At 44.5% G+C, this 23,570-nt stretch overlaps 1 protein-coding gene across 1 annotated transcript in view; it reads right to left on the bottom strand.

Annotated features, from left to right (window-relative positions):
* The window catches only part of GRIA1 (glutamate ionotropic receptor AMPA type subunit 1), a 128,950-nt gene that overhangs the window by 57,208 nt on the left and 48,172 nt on the right, over positions 1-23,570 (bottom strand). Inside the window, exons 3-5 of the mRNA XM_074838587.1 lie at positions 9,133-9,372; positions 7,509-7,693; positions 2,581-2,634 (exon numbers count right to left, since the gene is read on the bottom strand). Coding sequence (XP_074694688.1) covers positions 2,581-2,634; positions 7,509-7,693; positions 9,133-9,372 — 479 coding nt within the window. The remainder of the gene's footprint in view (positions 1-2,580; positions 2,635-7,508; positions 7,694-9,132; positions 9,373-23,570) is intronic.

The following is a 23,570-nucleotide window of genomic DNA, read 5'->3' as shown; positions in this document are numbered from 1 at the left end:
TGCAAAAGGCAGGTATTGAAAACTCATCCCCTTGCTCCGGGTGGTGCAGGTAACTTGGTGGCTACGAACCAGCTGAGGACTCACTTGACTTGTATAAGGCAGAGCCTGTCCCAGCCAGGGCTGGGAGCCTTGTCTTCATATAGGATGAGAGTCCTAAAATCAGGACTTCATCAATCAGCACAAGGGACAAAAAATAACTCATTTGGAAATGTTCAGGCACTTGCAGTTTTGAGTTCTTAATTTACTCTCTTATGACCCAGTACTCCAAAATGAGCCACTTCCACAAAATCGGGCTGTTTCCTAGGCGTGCGGGTGTGCACATGAGGGTATGTGTGTGTGTGTGGGCAATGCACGTCCTGTCATCTTAGGACTTGTCTACAGGGGAAAATATGGGGTGTTTAAGGTCTATCCACTATGAGTCAGTAAGAATAAATTACAGCATGTTACACCCTCTGAAGGCACTAATCCAGCAATGAGATGTCCTTAGGAGAGGGTAAAATCTACTGTGATCTCTCAGGTCAGAGCATCCACACTATGGTTTAACCCTGACAGACGCTGACTTCTCACATTCTGCCAATCTCTTATAACATCCCCAGCCATCCCCACACAGGGAGGCTTGCCGTCCTTCCTCACTGCCATATGGTCTCAGGAACATGGGATCTTCTCAGTCTTTTCGCCATTCTCCTTGCTGAACCGATCAGCGAGTAGCTCTCGTGTGGATGCAGCACATCACAGAAACCAATCTGGCTTCTGGTGCCTGAACCTGTCCGTGCGCACGGCAGAATCACAAAGCTTGTCCTGCCCTGGAAAGGGCCTTCTTAACCTTGAGGGGTGCCAGACTTTTTTTAAAATAGTTTTCCCATGTTGTCTGGTTATCCCCTACTCTTTTTTTTTTAAATATTCCTCTCTGTAGTTTGGCTGTTGTACAATGCTAGGTTTTGAGAAGCAGGAAAGACCAAAGGGAAGAGCTTGAATTCCTTTCACTCTTCTTCTTCTCCCCCCAAATCAAAGCTGCTTGAAAAGCACAGCTAGTAATAGTGGATTCTGGTGGTCCTGTCATACTGTGCGGGTCCCAGGGACCCAAAGCACCCTCCACTGAGCTGCAACTGTGAAGCAGAATCTCCCTGCAGAGGGGCTGGGGAAATGAAAAGCCTTTTGCTCTGAGTTAATTATTTATAACCTATGTTGGCTGAGTATGCAGCCTCTTCAAGCCAGCTCTGTCCTCTCAGCATTTGTGCAAAGGCTAAGAAAACAAAGGTAGGAGAAGTGTGCTTTCTCAGGCTGAAAGTGGGAGACTGTTGTATCATAAGACAGAGGGAAACGTCCTTCAAAACTCCAACACCTGAGTCTTAGACCACCTCATGCCTTTAATGTAGTTATCCTTATGAAACTGTACAGAGAGAAGAGGTGATATCATTCTCATTTAGCCCTTGGCATGGGTATACATAAAAGCACACAGACACCCACACTCATCTACTCCAGATAGCTTCCCTGCTTAACTTTAATGAAGGGACTTTCATAAACATCTGAGGACCGGGACCTGGGTTACAGCAAATAATAATTTTTTTAAAATTAGCAACCAAAGTTATTGGCTGCTCTATAGTTTGCATGTCTCCCCCTGCACAACGTAACATTTTTAACTTTGTAATTACATGGTAGGCGCCCAGCGCGGAGTGCAGGGTCAGTATCAGGGCATTGCGGGGTAATTATGTGGCCATTTTTGTCTTGTAAATTACAGAGTTATCTTGGGACTGAGAGAAAGAGAACGGCAGCAACTGCTTGACTAATTGGTAGTTTAAAGTTTAATTACCCCAGGCCTGACGTGCTGCCTCGCAGACGCAGCTGTGGGAGGGAAGAACGGCTCCAGTGCACGGACACAGGGGTCCTGGGGGGAGCAGCCCCAGCCCCAGCCCCAGGCTGATGACACCAGCCCATCCTCTGCTGAGCATCCCCCTGGGTGGACAGACACACCTGGGGAGGAGAGGGTAGGAGCTCTGCTGCGGAGAACCTCCAGCTGCCCTATGGATTGAGGCTATTCCTCTCTCTCTTACCCCTTTCCAAACATCCCGAGGCAGAGAAATTCTCCAGCCTCCTAGGAGAGGACAGCATATTGCTCCAGAACGATGGCCCTGCTGCTGCCCAATACTGCTCTGTCCTCAGGCAGCGACTCCCTGCATTAAAGGCAGAATCCTCTCCTTAAAGCAATCTTTACATCAAATTAATTCCTTAGAGCTATGACAGTCAAATCTGATTTAGCACCAAGTTGCAGAATAGGCACATATTTTATTTTTACTGAAAGGTCAGAGGGATCTTGGTGCATCGTCATTAATAAGTCTGCCCTTAGTGGGGCTCTCAGGATGGCTGTGAAACACTTCACCTGGGGGACACATAACTGAAATGGGGTTAAAACTAGTTATAACCCCACGAGGAGAACACTGAAAGGACTTTGGTATTTTTTTTCACCCAAAAGGTGAATGAGAAAAAAGATGTCCAGCTCAGTAACTATAAATATAGTGCTTTACAAAATACGAGATAGCAAAAAAAGAAAAAAACCAAAAAACGCCAATGAGGGCAACTCACCAAATTTGCCAGAATGTAGTGGTACCCATTCCCATTTTTTTCGAGCTTGATGATCTGCAAGATGAAAAGCAAGGATATTTAGCAGAGACTAACTAAAGAAGAGCTTCATTTATCTGCCCTTCCTCCCCACTATTTTTCCCCAATGAGACTGTTCAGTTGTGGACAGGAAGACACAGCAAAAGAAATGTTCACAATCTTGTTAGAGGAAGGACAGAGCTTTCACACATTATATTTGAGCAGCAAGTATGAAATTAGACAGGACAATATCCCCAAGCAGATTCCACAGGAAGGGAGAGAAAACTACCTAAACCAACCTGTCTCGTATGGGTTCAGGGGCAAAAAAACCTGTGTTTCTTTTTTTAAAAGATTAAACAAGATTTTTATTTTAGACACTAAAGGAACAAAGTAGGGAGCTGAGATCCATTTGTCCTGTGAATGTGGCTGAAACATCAAGCAAGACTAGAGAGCTATTTGGCACATTCTCCGAGCCAGGAACGCTGCTGCAGACATCTACCTGGGTTAGGTGTGAGGAGGTTTAGACTATAGGGCAGTTTTTCTCCTTTCATGCACTGCTTCAAACCACAGGATTCCCCTTGCATGTTCATTGCGTTTATTTATATCTTCATATTCATGGTGTCTCAATATATGCTCTTTGCCACTTACTCTTTTCTCCCTGCTTTCTACAGAGTTAGGTTTTTATTCTCTTACCAACACAAATGCTTACAGTTCTGTAACATTTGAAAGTTCCTATGTTAGCTGGAAAAGTTTCTCTTGTCTTAGTAGAAAGACACCACTTGTTGCAGGCTTGCCTGTGATTATGGGAGACAGTCATTGATCAGATGGTCCCTAACTGCTTTATTCTCCTTTGATTTAAAAAAATACAGAAAGAATACAGCTAAAAAATCACATTATTCTTGTTGACTCCATGTTTCCACTGAGATTCCTGTCCATTGATTTCCAGCAGCACTGTTAAATTCTTACCAGGTTACCACAGCCAGATACCATCTGCATTTGAGCCAATCCACACACAGAAAGACAACAGTGAAAAAAAAAAAGCCCAAACCAACATGCCCTCAGAACCTGTAAAAACACAAGAATTGCCAGTTTCTAAGAGAACTGTGTTGCTTCCATAAGGTTTCTTTGCTGGCAACACTACCTCTTATTTCCATTGTTGTATGAATTGATAGTGAATTACTGTCTGCATTGACAACACTCGGGCAAAATCTGCACAAACAGTAGTGAGGCCAGAAAGATCCTCACAGCCAGAATGATAATAAAATGACTGCCATTGTGGATTCAACCAGGATCAGTCTACCCAGGCCTACTCTCTGATACCAGGCTAGTAGCAGGTGTTTTGAGAAGCATTAGAAGAGGGCATGCACATACTGATCCTCCTGATGGGACAGCACTCCCAGATTATCATGAGCAGCCATTTAGGGATTTCCAAATGGATTATAAATGAGTTGACACTTGCTCTGTGCAACTGGTTCATCTGCCTTAGCCTTTCTCTGATGAAGAGCTCTTGTATGCACATTAAAACTCATCTGGTTCCCAGCATTAACGTGGGGGTGGCAATTGACTTCAATACAGGCTTCATTTAGTAGCAGTTTCTCACACAACTGTCGTCAGCTCCACCAGCTTCACTGCCCTGTGGTTCTCTACACAGAATCCCTCAGTATGACTTCTGCTGAACAGTCTGGAGCCCTCAGAAAAAAGCTCTGCATACCTAAGGCTATAAAGATAGATACTCTTATCATGGGCAGTATTCTGAGTATCTTCCATTGCCATATTTGAGAAGCAAAACCAGATCCAATTTGTCCCCTTCCATTCATCAACTGAGACCGACCTTTGCAGTATGTCCCAGACCTTGCGGGAGGAAAGAGCATCTCTGGGGCACTGGGATGTCTAAGAATTACGATCCAATTCCCCATTTCTCCAGTGTCAACAATAGCTGGCATTGGCTTCTTCTGCCCAAACTCTCCCTTTGTTATTTTATTAGGTATCGGAGTCAATGAACCAGGGAGGGCTGCCATCCAGCTTTCCCTGAGCTGTTAATCTTGCAGCCCATCCACCTGAATTATGAGGCTTGCTTCCTGTGTTTTACACAGTTATTTGTGATCTTAATTTATTTTAAAATGCTTGCTCAGTCCTAATGTGTCCGGACGGCGGTAGCAAGCTGAGGTTATAATAGCATTTATCACTTAGCCTGAACGTGGTGAGAGGCTGTGCTGGGCTGCATGCTGATAGCTCACTTGGGCCACCTAGGTTTCATTACCCACTTCTTAATGGGCCAGTTTGACATCTATTAGAGAGAAATCCTCTCAGAGTGAAACAGTGGCAAAGGAGATATTCCAGTTATTCATTTTAATGAGAGACAAGGAAGAAACAATACAGGGCTTTGATGGAATACAACCCACCGCTTACTTATCCCATTAAGGCTACACAGCACAGCCCCGCGGATATCCTGCCCTGAACCAAGGCCTGGCTCATAAACGATAGTTACCTCGACAAAGATAAATCATGCCCTTGAGACACGATACAGAGAAATCTCCAAGAAAGAAATCAGGTCATTTTCCCACATATCATTAACACATTGAGCACTGGCTCCCCTACAGCTACAGTCTCCACAACATGAGGACTTCCTTGCTGGAATCAGCAGTGGTTATTTGTGTTATGTGTACTGAGTGGGGAGAAGAAATTAAAAGTGTGTGCAAGCACCAGCATGTATGTGTGAGGGACTGATGCCAAACAGCCATCCCCAGCTCTTCTTGTTCACTGGGGAGCACAAATCCACAGCCGCCAAAGAACAGAGACAGGCTTGTCAGGGAAGAAGATAAATGCATTAAAACATCCCTGAGAGGCTGAGGCAGCTCTTTGAACACCTCAGACACTCAGAGAGACCGGACAAACAGAGCAGTGACATCCACGCAGAGGTTGCTGGTGCGGTGCTGAGACCAGCTGCCAGCCCGAATTTAAGTCCCAGCTCAGATTCACATTATAATGAACCGAACACTGTCTTTGACTCCCTCCGGCCATCTGCATGTTGTGAAAGACCTGGCATCCCCTGCTTACACTGAGATAACTACCTCTGCTCTCAGAAATCTCTTTGGACTCAGAACAAGAAGGCAAATGAGGATGAAAATGGACTAAACAGGTCTGAAAAAGTTATTCACAGCCCTATTCCTAACAGGAGTGTTACCTCCTAGGCATAGACGTCTGTTAGATTTGCTCTGTCTTTAAATGTAGGAAAACACAACATTGTCCCTCTTTTCCCTGGGAATGGATGTTTTTTACGGCATTGCAAAACAAATAATTGCAAGATCTGGATTTTTAGTATTCTTGCAAATAGCTTTACTTATATCTAAGTTTAGCTCTTGCTCCAGTTATGTGAAGAAGTTTCAAAGAAAGACTTATTTTCCTGTTCCTATTAGGAAAACTGGATAGTATTTGACTACAGAACTTAACTTTCTGTTAGAAAAACCAGGCTTAAAAAACCCAGTCTCATTAACTCTAGAAATCTGATATACCCTATAGGAAAGCCTGAAGAAAAGGCAAATTCACTGCCTGGTTCCTGTCAAAAATCTTGTTCAACTGCAACTACTCCACGGTCAGAGAGAAGACTTTACCCTCCAGAATAATCTGGTCTCTCCTTCACGAGCATGACCTTTACTTTGAGGTTAAAACCTGCTACCTGCTTCGTTATTATATATAATAGAGTAGCACCCAGAGACATCCAACCAGGATGGATTGTGCTCGTTGCTGAGCCGTGCAGCTGGTGAAATGGCAGTCCTTGCCCCAGACAGTGAGCAGCTGAAGTGTGAGACGGGAGATGACAGGTAGCTTAGACAAGGAGACGTGTGAAGCACGAGGTAAGAGTGAGCTGGTTATGAGAAGTACGATAGCGGGAGTCACAGCGCACTGGCTGCGTGGCACTGCGGGGCCCTTTCTAAGCCATGTGGGATGAGATTCCCAGCTGTGGGGAAAGCCTTGGCTGTAGTTGTGAGAGGGAAATGTACTGTGGCTGGAATTGAAGAGGGGACACAAGTGTGGACTGAGACCTGTCCACGGGCTTGCATTGGTCTCCCGTCCACAGAAGGGACCTAGGGAAAGCATTAAGGCAGGTATAGAGAAAAGAGTATGGGGAAAATTTGGGTCTGCACTAGTGGGCGACCTATCTAGTTTGAGGATGAGTAAGGCGAGACACACAACCTAGCTGCCGAGTCCTCTATTGCATATCCCATCTGCCTTGTGGCCATAAGCTGACAAAACAGCCAGGACATGGCTGTGAATGAATGTTTCTCTCTCACTGCAAGGCATGAGAGGAGCTGAAAGCATCAGATCCTGCTACAGTGTGGATGCCCTGGGAGGATGGTGAGCTCTAGCCCGATCTGGAGACAGTGCTCCTGAAGGCACTACAGATGTACCATAAAGCTTCTCCATCTCTGTCCTGCTGGCACTGGTTGTGAGAATTTGGTGCAGCACATGGAGGTTGGAGGACCAGGAGTCTGGCAGATTCACACCTCCACCCTAACTCACAGGAGGTGGGAAAACCAGAGAAAAACTCAACAGAATAAGGAAGTGCCACGTCTTGTGCACGCTGCTTGGAGGAATTAGCACAAAGCAAACTCGTCGTGGAGTAAGGGGGTGTAAAGGTCTCAGCAGAGGAGTCGAACAAGTAGGGAAAATGGAGCAGCAGAGCTCACTCAGCACGAATACATGACAGCTCCTAGTATTTATATGGCTTTACAGTTTCCACAATAACACAATGGAGAAATATCTGCAAGCTTGGCAGCCTGCTGCAAGGCACACACACCACATCCAATAAGAGCCACGTGGATTAGACAAGAACAGGGAGAACTTCTCCAGGAAAAACAACCCTTCCCATCCTGCATACAAGACCCCTCCCAGAAGATCTGCACCAACACAACCTTGCTAAGGATGATGTTCAGCCGCTCAGATTCACAGTCCACCACCACCAGCCTTTCCTTCTTCTTCTCCAGCTCCTGGAAGAGCATGCGGTAGCCCTCTTCTGTTGTCGTCAGGATGTTGACAGCCGTCACCTGCCAGTTCTTCTCAGCTGCAGTGTCCAGCACTTTCTGTAGGACTGACAACCCTATGATGGGAAGAGAGGGGGAAGAGGACAGCAGAGGGAGAACCAGGCTTTAGTTGTGCAAAGGCATCTTTACATCCCTCTGACAGCCTGCGTAGCTGCCTCAAGCCAGGCTGGATACAGCATCGCAAGAGCGCAGCAGAACTACAGAGAGCAGCTAGTAGTCTAGCATCTAACCCAAACACAGCTGGGCTAGAATTAATGACTCCTGCTTTTTCTGTCCTAGCACAGGAAAGTAGGATGATTCCAGGCCTAGTTTTCCTTTGTAATCGGCAGATCAGTTTCGTTGATCAGGCCCTGCTGTGGGATTCAGATAAGAGCTGTAATCCCTGTCTTCTTGCCTGTCACTACCCAAATCACTTGATTTCTCTGGGCCATAATTCCCTTCTCCTCTTTGATCTGTTTAGGCTGTATACTTCTAGGGTTACGGACACCCTCAGCCATCACAATACACAATCATATTCAGCATCCCTGTCTCTCTCAGCACCATCTCATCAGAAAACTTCATTATTTTTAAAAGGATCTTGCCTAAATTACATGCACAGCATTCCAGAGGAGATACACATAGTCAGCACTGCTCTGGAGTCCTGCTAGACAATCCTGCCTACCGCAGTCCTTTTTGGATATTCAGTGTGCTCATGCCTCGTGACAACAGAAAGCAGGGTGGGATGCTTTTATACCTTCTCCTTGTCTCTTAAGGTCATCCTGCCCCTGCAAGGGCTAATGATAACTTCCAGGACAGAGCTGTGAATCACCCTTACCTCTGCAATGACCTCCACAAGTCCATTTTGCTCTCAGCCTCTCAACCTAGAGCTTTAAAGGCATCTGAGAGCTAGGGAAACTGAATCACAGAGTAATGAGCTCACTAGCCCTGTTCATGGTTTAGAAAGTCAGATAATATCTTCCAAGAACCCAACAAAGGCTTTTGTTATTTTACATAGACACCTAACACACACTAACACAGGAAACTTGGAGTTTTCCAAGCTACCTGCCAGAAACACACACACACGTATCACTACTGAATGTGGGCTCAGGTGAGACCTCAGCAGCTGTAGGTTCACATTCATAAACGTGGGACTCGGTGGCCTTGAATTCAACAGACCTATTCAGTATGGGACCTATTCAGTATAAACAATCTCCCCATTTGAAACTCAAATTGCTTACACATTAAATATTTCCCGCATGTGGATGGGTTCAGACCTGACCTATGAACAGAGACATACTGGGTCAGGCTAACGCTTCATTTAGATCAATGCTCACCTTCAGCCATAATGGATATTTAGAAAAGGAATTGAGAACAGGGAAGGCATAGGGTGACCCTTCCTTTAGCCACCTTCTCAGCCTCCAGCAGCCCACACTAAGAGGACTTCTTGAAGCAAAGACTTCATCTAGACTGCTATGTTTAATTACCTGGTAACCCTTCCCATGTACTTGTGACTTACCCCGGTCAGCATCATAAATGTACACAAACTTCTGCCAGCTGTAGTGCTCGATGACACTGATGAGGGCATCCTGGAGCTCTGGGCGAAGCTGGAGAACAAACTGGTTGGATGTTTCAACGGGGAAGCTTGGCGTTATGAAGCAGACATGAAGAGCCCCGCAGAAAGACGTGAGCATGTTGACGGTCCTCCTCTCGTAAAATCCAAAGATAGCGTAGACGCCCTTGGAGAACTGTGAGCAGACTGGAGGAGCAGAGAGAAAGGTCGTGAGGGCAGAAGAACAAGGAGGTTTCTCAGGGAAGTCACCAAAATACACCTTTTCCCTGAGATAAGCTGCAGGCTCTCTGGATCATTTTCCCTAAGGCCTGGGGATTGGTGAATGCGACCTGTGAAGAACAGGGCTTGTGGCCAGAGTGTGCTCTGCCCTTGATCTCCACAGACCTGATTTACCTTTGATAGCCAGAAGCGACACAGAAGAGTGAATTCAGCATTCCCGGGGCTCTGCTCAAGATTTTGCTGCTTCTGGGATAAAATGTGTTATCTGAACAAGGGAACCCCTCAACAGTAAAGCATGGTGGCTCACCAAGCCCTGTTTCCTTGGGATGGCAGCTGTCTGGCCTGTGCAGCTGTTTCATTATGGGAATAAAGGCTGCAGTTAGAGCTTGCTATTGCAGCCCCAGAGTCAAGGGGCTCCATTCGAGGAGCAGAAGGAAAGCATTTTCATGACAGCACAGCCCTTTGCAGCTAATGACTCCAGGAGGAAACCATGGGTTTGACCTCAGAAGCTGCGACCATGCTGAGAGGACATCTCAGCAATGGTTCACCTAGGTTCAGTGCAATCATAGCACAGCTGCAGGGAGGTTTGTCCTGGGGCATGAGCTGCTGGCACTGAGATCAAAGCCTCTGACACCAGGGGTGTGTTGGTACCTGGGGACACCTGCATGGCAATTTCTGGTTTCCTCACAAAGCCATGGGGGGAAAGGCTGTGGGGTCAGTGAGGCAGTGGTGGTGGCCTGGGAAGTCTCCATGAGGAGTGCTCGCTGGGTTCTCTGGCAGATATTTGTGTCTGATCTCAGCAGCTGGCGCTGTGCTGCACAGGGAAGGCTCTCTCGGGTCAGAGCCCTTCTCGGGAGAGCGCTCTAATGAGATTGTGGGAGCTGCTGGAAAAATGCCTCAGGAACTCAGTGACGCAGAGAGAGTTCACACTTTGGGTTGTAAAACTTAGCCCCTGAGACAGTCAGACTCATTTAATATCACCCCTGTTTATGGCACATCCCAAGTTACCATCAATATATCTCCAAGCCGGAGGTGGTGGCAGTGACAGCATTTTCCCTGTGTCAGAACTCCTGGCACTAGTGTCTCTTCCTGTTGTCACTCCGACTCTGAAGACCTTTGGCTGTGACATTTATACTGACTCAACACTTCACACATCACTCGACAGCCCCCCCTCAACGGAGTGCAGGGTGAGAAGTGGATGTGACATTTTGGGGTCCCCTGGCAAGCACTCTGTGCTGCTTGGGAATCCCTTGACCTGGTTTCTGCTGGTAGCCGCCAGTACTGAACCTTCTGCATGTGTGGCTGGAGACAGGCTCCTAAACATGAGCTTAGTGCATCCTTAGCTGGGTTCCACCCAAGCTCTGTCCCTCCAGTGGGGACCAGAAGTCATCCCCGACTGGCTTACAGCCATCCTGGATAAGATTACCTTGTTTCTCACATCTACTGCTAGCATCAAATATTCAGAGGGAAGAGCAAGAAATCCTTCTTCCCACTGTGTAAAGCAAGTCCCTGCTCCCATCTCACCACCAAAATGAAGCAGCCAGATTTTTGAAATGGCACAGAGTGTCGAGAGCTGAGAACTGAATCTCATGACACTGGTGAGAATTTTTCCTTCCTCTTGGAGTTAAGCCCAGGTTTTGGGCAGCCCAGCCCAGCAGTTTGTCCCCAGACTCACCCATCCTCTTTTCACTGCTCAGCATCCATGATCTCACATACCTCAGCACCCTCCTTCCCCAGCAGAATTTGTATTTCTCAGGGCAGGGGCTTCTTGCAAAGCCCAAACCCTGACAGAAATAAAACCCTCTTATCTTTATTTTCATGCCAGTGTCTGTTTGCAATCAGCAATTGTGTCTGTATCAGCTGGAGTCACTGCCCTCATCATGAGACTGACACATTCAGGAAGAAAAGTAGCAGATACAGATAGAAATAGTCTGAACATCATTTCCATGTGACTGGACCAGTGGGTCTAATGAACAGTGCGATACACCATATGTGAGAGATCAGAACATGATCTCTGGAGACCCAGGCTTCAGACTCACTGAATGATTAAAGTGACATTCTCAGGGCAGCTGAACAATCCAGTACAATTAATAATCCAGACAATAAACTTAGCTGTCTTGTTCTGTTTTGTTTTAGGCAAGCCATGGCTTCCTTCAGTTTTCTATTTGAAATGAATCTATTATTTTTTAGATTTTTTTTTTTAACTCTGTGGCTCAGTCATGCTCAGGCAGCCCTCCTACACTGTTCTGAGACACTCATCAATCCAACATCTGAAACAGACTGCACCAAAGACGACTGAGCGAACGAACAGTCTTTATCATTAGTAAGTTTAGAAAGACCCCTAGCTTGCTTTATACTTTCAGACTAAGAGGGGCCATGGACAAGGGAGATAATTTGCAAAAAAAAAAGCCTTGCTGAGGGTCGTCACCCAAAGAACGACAAAGAAACTGTTATGTCAATGAAAGGAGTGATAACTGCAGCCACCTTTCTGGGACTGAACTCAGCATAATGTAAAAGCAGTGGCTGCAAAATTACTTAAATCTCAGGACTATTTTAAATTACAAATGTTCCAAATGAATTTACCCAGCAAAAGTAAAAAGAAGTTACTTGCCATTTATTTAATACACTAAGAGATCACTGGAATTCCCTTATATTTGCTTTGATTTTTTTAAAAACAAATTTATTAACAATTGCGTTCTCATTTGATTGCTCTGCAACTTCCTAATAACATACTATTAAGAACTGTAAAACTTAACTAGAGGAAGCAAATATTTTAAACTCTTTTTGTTCTTCCGGTGGGGAGGGAGCTTATCTGTTCCTCAGTAGCCACTAGCCTCTGACTGATGCTTTTCTAAAAAGATTAAGAAACATAAAAGGGATAAAGATCATGCTGGAATGGAATGTCCAAGAAGTTGAACTCTTCTGATTAGTTGGCTCGTGATAACATCCCACTTTGCAAGGCTTGTGCCAACTACCTGTTAACAGCTAGATGGCCACAGCCTGGCTTTTCCTGCAGAAGAGTTGCAGTCAATCTGGTAATTAGCTCTATAGCAGTTGAATTTGGACAGTTCAGCCTCTGAAGCTCATTCCTGCAGGTGGGAAGCTGGGTGAAATGCAACAGCACAAATGTTTGCATATCCAAGGATGTGAGCACGAGTGCAGAGTGTTTACTTGGATGTAAATGCAGACATTTGTGATAGTTTGCATGTGCTATTCTTGGCCTCTGGTTTGCTCAAAGGGAAAGAAGGACAGAGAACATTTATTCTGGGCTGTAACTATGCTATTATCTTACAATGAATTTGTAATTAATTACAGAAAAGTTTTCCTCTAAACAAGCCCTTGGAAAATATAGTTCATAATGATTGATAACTATGGCAACTACTACCATATTCACCCTGATCAGTCTTGTATAATTGATCAGGCTGGGACTTCTGGATGGGACATTCCCAGTGTGTGCTGCACTAGGCACCACAGACATCCCATATCCCTCCTTCCCCAGGCATAGGATCTCTCACTGAGGCTCCCTAGTGCCATTCCACAAACAAAATTAGGCAAAACCAGATGCATTAACTCAATTGTCACCTGGTTATGCTGGAAAGACAACCCAGCAACAATCATCTGTTCTTTGGACCCAACTCCACAGCGCCTGTTGCAGCCAGGTGAGGTGAGAGCTTCTCAGACTGTTCTAAAACCAGTTCTAACTCACAGCGAAAATCAAAATAGCTTTGTATGTTAGTTAAAAAGTGACTGATGTGGTAGAGGAAGCAGGAGAAGGCCTCCCCTCTCCTTCTGTGGAAAGGTAGCCATTGTGGTGGTGGTGTGTCCTTGAATTCAGATGAGGAAAAAGCACACATACTTCACTCATGCTTAAAATCCCCAGACTCTAGGATTTCTAGTTCTGCAATTTACCTCAAGTTTCTCTTTTCATACAGAAATATTAAAGGTAAAGCACTAAATCAGAGAGAGGAAACACTAATTTTATTGAAAGCACACGCAGGATAGGACACCTGCTTGGCAGCTGAAGAGAGGCAGCTCTGGCCACCCTTGCAAATGCTTCCAAGAAAAAGAAAAATACATGCCCTCAACTTTAAATTGAACATTTTCTCTGCAGAATAGGAAAGAAGAATTGAGATGTTTCAAGTCTATAAAAATTCCTGGTAGACTTTTTTTGGCTAAAGCTCTCAACCAGACACAGAGAATTGATGCACTGATTTCTGCATTTAGGAGGGCCAGAGATATTTTGGAACTGCAGGTTTGATCTGATCCATGTGAAAGGCAGATGCCAGAGATAACAGATATCTCATTTGGATTTTGGTAAAAGCAGAAAGGAAACCAAAAAGTTTCTCTCAGAAATGGTCACCACAAAGAGGTGCTGAAACAGTCTTGGCATTTGAGGGAGGAGGATGGGCTGCACAGAGGGATGGGAATGAAGGTTTGGTCTCCAGGAGTGAAAATGGTGCAACTCTGCTGAGAATCTGCAAACCATACTGCAAAAAGGGAACTGCTCCCAATGGACACAGCTGGAGAAGCAGCCTGGTAGGAGGTCCTGGCAACTGCTCATCTGCCATTTCCTTTAGAAGCAGAATTTTCACCATTTCACTGGGTTTAAGACTAGAAAGGGATATTACATCATTCCTACTGACTTTTTGGATCTCATGGACTATTAAGTTTCACCCAGCTATCCCTGGAGGGAGCCGATAATATGGTTTAGTTGACTCTTGGGAGACTCAACTGCTGCATGCTTCTGTCAGAGAACAGAAGTAGCAGAGATAGTGTTAATACCCAAAGCCATTAAGAGCAGTAAAAAACCTGATTAAACGAAATATCTCCAGATGTTGCCCACAAACGACTCATTCTCTGATGCAGAACGAGACAAAAAACCCAGATGGTCCCTGCCAGATCTCAGAGGCCTTCCCAACCCTGGAGGATATCATATCTGAGATGCACCTAGGAGGGAAGACACGGTACCCTCTCCAGGAAAGCCATTCCTACAATGTTGAGCTGCAGATGTTGTGAGGATTTTAAGCAAACTATTCTTCATAACCCAAGCAGGCAGGGAAAGAAAAGTGCAATTTGGAAATGTAGACTTCAAGATAAGAACAAATCTTTGAAGCAACCCAATCCAGCACACACAGCACTTACTCCAGTAATCAAATTAATAAATGCCTTTTAAAAATTGCCAAACTTTGCGTGTAATAAAATAGTCAGCTCAGTCTACCGTCCTCTGTAAGCTATTAAAGACTAGCCCTGCAATGCCAGCAGCCCCAGTATCAGTGTGGCACCTACTTCATCTGCCCAAACCTCCTGGGACACAAAACCAAAACCGTCAATCGCAGCAAAACATACTCATTGACAAGAGCGGAGCTTTTCTTTGCTCGCTTGGAGTGTATGTGTGCACATGTGGGAAAGAGCAAGGGGGATGTGCATGCGTAACTTATTTTTAGCATGCCCTGCCTGGAGGCAACCCTCACACGGTGATGGAGAACCTGACATCAGGTTGGCGAAGCTGGTGGAATTTCAATGAAAGAGCGATAGTGTCTGCTTCAATTAGGATCAGCCCAGCTTTCCTCCCAAATGTTTGTCCTCACAGTTCTCCAGCGTGGCGTAGGTGCCAGAGCGCATCTCTTCAGCACATCCCAACAACAGCATGTTCCCACAGATTTTTCTAACAGGGGAAAGCCAAACAAATTCAACACTCCCCCATTGCTCCACGCATGTATTTAGCTGACAGCAGATATGTCCCATATAGTTGATCAACTGCAAATCAGGCTGATGTGATATCACAAGAAATATATGTTTCTCTTTCTAACATATAAAAGACACAGAAGTGTGCTCCCTTCCATCATTTTCCTTCACTGCTGCTCTAACCATCTTGGAAGCTGGAAAGTAGTGCTGATTTTTACATTAAGATTTGCTTTCCTTCCCTCGTATTTAAACAATAATTATGACTGAAGAGCTGCTTATAACTGTTTATGCTGATAGCTTCAATTTTTTTAGTTAAGTTTGCCTGCCTGACAAATAAGTCTTAGTTTGCCTGGCTGACAAATGATGTTTCCCTTAAGATCAAATTGGATTTGGGATACTTTTTTCTCACATGCTGCTGAGTTTAAGGAAACAGAAATAGCACGGTGATTTTGTCAACAAAAATTAACAACATGGACTCTCAGTCGTTTAAGTGCACTTCTAATGGTGGTGGAAGATATGGCCATGGGAAGCTGGCTTTAACCTCTCCGTCAAAGGGAACAGTTGAAAATCCTAGATCTTCCACTTGTGTACTTCATAACTTGAGACTGCTTTTTCTTTTCCTACTACAGTCTTCGAATGCAGTTCTTATCCAGTGTGACTATGAAACAGAAGAGAAAATCCAAATATCAAAGGTCTTAATGGGGTCACTAAGCTTGTTGAAAAAAGGAAAGAAGGAAAACCAAGATGTTTGACAAGACTTTAGTTGCTTGCTTTTAAACATACTGTTACTTTGGGATTACTAACATTATGTTGAATTATATAAAATCAAGACTTAAATATATTGAAGGGTTTCCGGTCAATACTTAAACTATTTCTGAGGAATGGTGGCAATTTTAACAGGAATTAGATGCAAATCCCCTACGTGAAATACACTGAGATCACGAGCATCTTTTAACAGGTTCTGGACAAGAAGCCAAAGGAGACGTGGGTATGTATCTGATGAGACCTGGGACTTCTGGGGCCACGGACTTGGATGTCCCCTTAAATAAGATGTCAGTTGACAGATGTATTTTCTGGGTAACCTTCAAATGATGGCTAACCCATTGAAAGGGAACTGAGGCATCACTGGAAAGGACATGATGCCCATCTCAAGCAGCATTCAGACTTCACAAAAGCCCATTCCTTCTGTGGTTAGAATTAGGTTATTATTCTAATAGGGACAGACTTGCTAATGAGGGTTCTGTGGCTAACAGATCAGATTATGTGTCAGGGGAAATGGGTCCAGTGCCATCTAGGTTTGTTATCGAATCATGACTTGGATCTTTGTCTGTGAGGTGGAGGAAGGTGATTGCCTTTCTCTGAGCCCCACCTATTCCAGTCCCTTGGGTCAAAGACTCTCTTGCACCATGTTTGCACAGACGCAAAACAAGACCATATTCTGAGCTAAAGCACTAATGCCGTGCTCTCAAGCTGCGTAAGGGTCTTGCTGTCTGCTGCCTTCATCCCTCCAATGTCCCATACCAGAGCCACAGCTTTTCCACAGCACCCCCTGCTTTCATAACTTTTTTAAAACAGAAAAGACATGGTGAAGGGCTTTGGTGCCTGGAAATAATTCTGCATTTTTCAGCTCTAATAGAGGATCTGAATTTTCCACCTTGTCTCATTTTTAAAATGGGAGTCTTTTAAAAAACATTCTCTTTTCCTGCATGCCAGTTTGGCTCATTTCTGGGGTACAGTTATCTGTCAAACCATGGCAAGCAAATGCAGTTGGGATACAGTCTTCTGAGATCCTTTTATGGCACATTATGCCATTAAAAATCATCATATTTAGTTAGTGAAAAGTACATCTCCTGCTCCTGGAGCCTAGGGATGGCTCACCTGTGGCTCATGAACCTTGCATGGCTTTTGAGCAGTTTGACATTGACACATGTGCCAGAACTGTCTTACACTGTCAGCAAGTCTGCTGGGCCATCTGGCTTTATGCTGTGTCCAGAAAGCAAGCAGAAGATGCTGGCTGTGCTGGGTTGCCTTGCAGCAGCAGAAGCTCTACAAAACCAGCTACTACCTCCTGCTCACAACCCTCACCTTGAGGTCCCCTGCAGCTCCCCTAGAAGAAAGGGTGATGCCTCATAGGGCCCCCAGCTGCAGGTGGGTGTTCTTATGGGCCCCATGGGATCTGGAAGACCAGCTGTCCTGGCTCTCATCTAACCTTCCACAATGAAGTAGAAAGCAAAACCTTTGTCCTCATTGAACTCTCCGTGTCTGAAGCATAGTCATAAATATTAAAGCAAGATTACTACAAATGAAAAAGTGACAGTGATATTATCCGAGGAGGCAAGGGATGAGGGTTGAACCGATTTTTGCTTTTTACTGCTTTATTAGATGGCCTTTTGTATTATATTGGTTCTTCTGCAGATAGTGCTATACTAGCAAAACTAGGTGCAGTATCACAGTGTAGCTTTCTGCTGGGGAGCATGAACAACAACGGAGGAAAAGAACAAAGCACCAAAACCACAGCATGTTAATACAGTACATAGCACACTGCTCTTAGTTCAGCACACTTAATTCTGGGCTGTAGAAGCTGAATTATTAAAACAGAGTAAAAAGAGGGGAGTGAGCAGTGGGAAGGGGGAAGATAAGCAGTAGCAGAAAGTAAATGTGTCACATAAAGAAGAGCTCACTGCAGATGAAATACATTTTGTCTTCAGTAGCTTCTTTTCTTTCCCTAATACATTATATCTGTTCATAGACATTAAAGCCTGTGACTGTCTTCAGTGCAAGCCTCAGGTTCTGATGAGGATGTCGTAAGTGCCTGTCTTGAAACTGGTTGTAGGTCAGAATGCAAAAACCAGGCTATGGACTTTCCCTGGAAAAGTTAGTTCAACATTAATGTTACTTCCATTGGGAAAGGAGGGTGTTAATGTCTACCTCAACAATTCCTTTATTATTCTTCATCCTAATAATTACCATTTTGGTCCCATGTCTCCCTGCTTCATAAAACATGTGCATAGACACTCCCAAACTTTCTCTGGTCTGTACTTTTGCAGATGTGCCAGTTTGGAAACCAAATCGATATCTCCTTCTCTGATGTGTTCCCTGTGGCATTCCTGAGACTTGTGTTGTTGCCTCCAAGTGAGAAAAGAGTATTTTGGTAAATTTTCTCAGCTGTGTTGTTTCTGGGGATTTTTAGGATTAATTCCTGCTCATAATAACGTCTCTGTTAGCTCTTCTCTGAAGTCTGCTCCAGGCATGGAGTTCAGTTACGATATATTTACTCCTTCTTCCAGGTTTGTAATGAAGGTAGCAATCAAGACTGTTTTTAGCTGCAGCTCTGTTTCAGCCTCTCTCCCTGCCCCATCAGCTCAACATGTTTTCATTTTCCATCACAATCCTACCTTGTGAGGCTTTGGCCATTTGTAATATACAGCATTACAGGTTTTTGGGCCACTGGATTCCATACTGTAAATTACAGCATCAGGACCAAATTTTGTGATTCAGCAGGTGACTGAAGGACAGACTAACTTTCAACGTGGTGATTTCCATGCAGAGACGTGACAATGTGTTTATCAGCAAGATGGGCAGTCAGAACAGCTGTACTTAAAGAGCAGGTCTGAGGAGGGAGGTCTCATCCAGGGACCAGTGACAGCAGGAGACCGGGTGGCCTGGCAGACCTACTCCAGTCCTGGGTCTACACATGGTATTTTCTGTGCCTGCTTTGGGATCTCAGCCAACGTTTGAAAGTGCTGAGGTCTGACCTGTATACAAAGCTCCTTCTAACAGTTCTCACGGTGGCTTTAAACATTTCCCTTCCCAGACACTGAGCTTTCACTAGCAAGATACATGACACACACTGAAAGCATATGCCTGTTTGAGAATGACAAGTCACACACAGCGGTTTGGATCACAGCGCCTGGACAACTATACACCAACGTTCTCTCATCAGAAATGATGTGGTCTTATCATGCCCCAAGTCTGCTTCTCCCCATGCAGTCAGAGGTGAGCACTATAATCCCTTCTTCCTTCTCCCTGTCTCTATTGTTTTTCCACTCCTGCCTCTAAATTTCCAATTAACTGTTTTGTGCTACAGTGCATGAAACCTTATCCTCGCCCACCACTGAACTAACACAACTAATTTTAAGGCTTTCTTGATAACAGACTGGAAATTAACAACTTCATTTATTAACACTCCACCTTTTTCTATTCAAAGCAGCCAAAGAACTTGACAAAACTCACACACATGCATGCACACGCTCTGTAATGCTCCTTCCATGGTCCCAAACAATTCCTGGGCATATATCTGAACTCAGGTGCAAGGTTTCTTGGTCTCAGGTGTCAGTCCCCTAATGCTCTTCAGCCTACACAGTCAGCTGCAGCCAGGAAAAGTAGGTGTTAAACTCTGTAAAGTCAGATTGAGCACTGTCCTGGTGTGCTCAGCTTTTAATCGCTGCTTTGGATACAGATGAAATGAGACTTTTATATTTCCTTAAACACTGACTCCCTTTACTGATAGTGATTTTTTAAATTGACAAGAAAAACCCCTAAACAACCCCTTTTTTAAACAACAGGGGTGTGTTGCCTTCAAAGAAACATAGGGATATGCCATATCCCATACACCTACGTAGGATATGTGGGCATTATTATTAATTCTAATTGGCTCAGAATTACACTTATCCTGTTATCCCCCACACATGGGTACCTGCTATAGACGCAACTGTCACTCTGCATGTGTTTACAGGATGCCTGGCACAATGCTACGAGGCCTCTGTGAGGTACTGTAATGTATACATGTTAAATAGCAATAAAACAAGACACTGAATAGCCACCTTGGAGTAGAGAATTACCTTCCCAGCAGAGAGGAGAGAAACGATACGGCTGGCTCACCACAGAAAATAAAACAAAGGATAAGGAGGGACTTAAATGGAGAGCCAGGAGACTTTTCCCTAACCTGATTGATCTTTTCAGTAGTGATGATATTTTATGTGTGCTCTACCTTAAAATATCTCCCAGTCTAGGAGGGAGGCTGGCTGATGCAGGCTGTCAGAGGGCACAGAGGATGTTTCCCTCTCATGGTAAGCTACAGTTGGCTTTTCTGACATTATTGACTCCCTGCTCATTTAAAAATAAAAAGCAGCAAACAAAAAGCACAGGGTACTTGTGTGGGAAAAGCACCACCAAGCTCACATCTCCAGAGAAATACTGGTCTGGGCGAGCAAGGAAGAATTTGCACTTACCCAGGACAAAGCAGTCTTCTTCAAACAAAACCTCTCACATAAAGGACAGAGCATCTTGTCCTTGGGGGCTTGAAGTGGGAAGCAGTACTTAAACCCAGCAGCTGTCTGACACATTACTTACAAAACATTCATGTTTTCTATGAATTTTCAAGGCTCCATTACAGGTATCTGCTAAGCTAGCAAGGTGGATACTCCAAAACCTACATGTGCCATCTCTGTTCCAGAAGTGCTTTCTTTTCTGCAGTCACTGGAGCCATTAAAGTCTTCTGAAAAGAGGAGCAGCAAAGGTACAAACCCAGCAAATTACACTCGGCATGTAAGGGGTAAGCCTCTAGAGCACAACCGTCTTGTGCTACCTGGTTGTATATTGTATTCACCTAAGGTCTGTGAAAGCACAAATGGTTCTGAAACCCCATTTAACACCTCAGCAAGGGCTGAGTTAGGTGCAGAATGACAAGATCTTTTGACATCTGAGAGTGCTGGCTTTTGTGGGCTTAAGTGCCTCCCTTGGTGGTTCTTTGCCATAGTCATTTCTTGTAGGGTTTTTATTTTTGCTTCTCACATTACTTTTCCATTCCATTGTACTCATAGCTTTCTTCAGGCCTACTTAATGTCAGGGGGAATATTACCATTTCTTCCCTGTCATTAGAACAGCTTTAATCCTGTCTGAATTGCGAGGGCAATAAATGATAATAGTTACCACATTTTTATTTCTGCAGTGCCTCTGAGCACCAGGTTTTTTGAAAAATCCCAAACAAACAAGTTTAAGCTTGGGATCTTTTAAACCCGGTGGGAGACTGTGTTGTCTGGGAAGCAGGAATGCAGAACTGTGACAGATGGCGAGATCTGGACCTATGGTTTGCAATTTTATGGTCTCTGGTGAAACTTCTGTGCGAATTGCTCACTGTGGGTGGTGGAACAAACAGTTTACATGAAGTGCATTAGCTAGGGTGCCCAGATGGAGTTTCTACAGAGAGGTGATACTTGTTAAACCGGGGCTGCAAGCAGCTGTAGAGGGCAGGTTCCTTCTCAGTGGTGGGGATGGGAGAACATTCTCTGCTCCACTGCTCCAACAAACCTGGGGGTAGACCTGGAGACTGTGTGAATGTGACCCAAAATACCAAATATCAACCAGACAGCTGGCTACATAGCAAGACCTTCACTGGAAGTAACGTGGAAATCAAGATTTTCCTAAAAACTTGGGTAAAGTTTGTGTCATTTTACCAGCGTGACAGAGGGGACTTTTACAGCTACAGGCTTCCCCTGAACCTAGACTTGGATCCATAAAAATCATCTCCCATAACAAACTGGTCCCGTGAGGAAAGAACCAACAGGTGGGAGAAGCTGCAAAGCTCATCACCAATTATATAAAACCACCTTGGATGCATATCTTTTGCTTAAAAGACCCTTGGGCAACCAATTCCCATTAATGTTAGTGACAGGTATAATCAAATTCTTAGACACAAAGCATTAAAATAATGCTTTGTAGAGACAATAACTTTGGGAAAGACTTTTCTACTAGATGTTTCACTTGCAGAGCTTCATGTGTTCACAGTAAAGATTTATGCTAATGAAAAATACTAAGTCATCTTCTCTACACAGAGGCCAATGAAGACACCAGGAGCATCTCCATTATCCTGAACAGCTTGTGCTGCCAATGGGACTGAGATAATAGTCTGGAAAAATGGGATGTGTGTCTTAGGGAGAGGAATGTGGGAACATTCTTAACATTAGGAAAACACTGAGATTACTTCCTGACATGCCTAGTTACGTACAAACGACTTCTCTACTGATTTCCATTCTGGGAGAATTTTTAAGCTCCTGAAGAAAGAGACTCTCTAGTGAGCTGCAAAGAGCAAAAGAGATCATGTAAAACACTCTGCATAAATGCAAATTGCAGGGAGGCCAGCCAGAGCACAGGAAGGGAAGTTGTTAGAAACTTGGGGACATTCATCATTTGGGAACAGTGACACCACACATACAGATGCAGCTTCTGTCTCAAGCAGTTACTCAGTGTAAACCAAAGACTATGACATGATTTAGGCAGCTACTGAGAAAATCCCACTGTTTCTCAGCAGAAACTTTACCTGTAAAATAGTATTTAGACAGAAAAGCAGCAGCAGGCTGGAGAATGCTAATTTGTACCACTTTTCACAAGCATCAGAGAGACTCTTTTACTATTCACCAGATGTTGCTCAAGCCTTCTGTTGACACTGGAGAGAGATGCCTCTGATGAAATACATTTGTCCATGAAATCAGAGTCACTGGCCAGCCTGGGTCAGGCAGGCCTTGAACAGAGAGGCACCAGGAGCACCAGGTTTTCAAGGAGTGGAAACAGTCACTGGATTTAACAAATATTGTGCAAGACAACTGAGCCATTGAAAACTTCACACGTCAGGTGTTCAAGATTTTTCCCACATGGAAAACTGGGGAAACTACACTGTGTAATGGACTCTAACCGTACATCTAAAGTGAGCACATGGATGGCTAAAGGTATAATTAACCTAATTAAGGCACCATTTATTCTAGAAGCCTCCAAGAGGGAAGGCAGATGGAACTGCTATCTACAAGAGAAGGTTGGCAGGACAGAGGCTGCTGCCACTGGTGGGCAAAACCACAATAAAGACTTGGTCGGGAAGGAACAAGGCAAAAAGAAACATCCCTGGGGCAGATTCCTCTGTCTCTTTGTGTGCCCAAGCCAGGGGTGCAATGTAAAAGCCTGTGATTTACCCCTCTGGAATTGTCCTAGCTAAGCCAGTGAGGTCTGTGATTTTCTTCTTTCTGTACTGCAACCCACTTTAGGTGCTGAATGTGGCAGAGGGGAGTGTGTAGCATTCACTTTGAGTTCCTGACCCTCCTGTAAGAGAAAAGATTAATTTCACAGTGAGAGAAACACTTTTTGGCTGCCTGTATTTAACATGACAGTGAACATCTGCGGTCATATTTCCTAAGCATTTGTTGTGATCGTTCCTCTGCACTGCTCGTCCTGACAGTAGAGTGGTGTCAGTTGAGAGCCTTGGTAGCATTTCCAAAACATGCTTAAATGACTTAGTTGACTACCACGTCTCTTTAACAAAGAGATGTTGGAATGATCTGAAGGTGATTTGGGATCCAGGCACATAAGGAAGCCATATGACACCTGCAACCTTTGAAAGCCAGACCTTAACTCATGTATACTGAAAGGGTGTCTCCTGTGACAGCTTTTATCAGTGCACTCTTAAGGTCTGATGCTTTCCTGACATTGCCTGT

This window comes from Strix aluco, chromosome 13 (genome assembly GCF_031877795.1).
Source record: "Strix aluco isolate bStrAlu1 chromosome 13, bStrAlu1.hap1, whole genome shotgun sequence".
Taxonomy (NCBI): domain Eukaryota; kingdom Metazoa; phylum Chordata; class Aves; order Strigiformes; family Strigidae; genus Strix; species Strix aluco.
The sequence above is the reverse complement of the archived record's forward strand: the minus strand, read 5'-3'. Positions and strand labels throughout refer to the sequence as shown.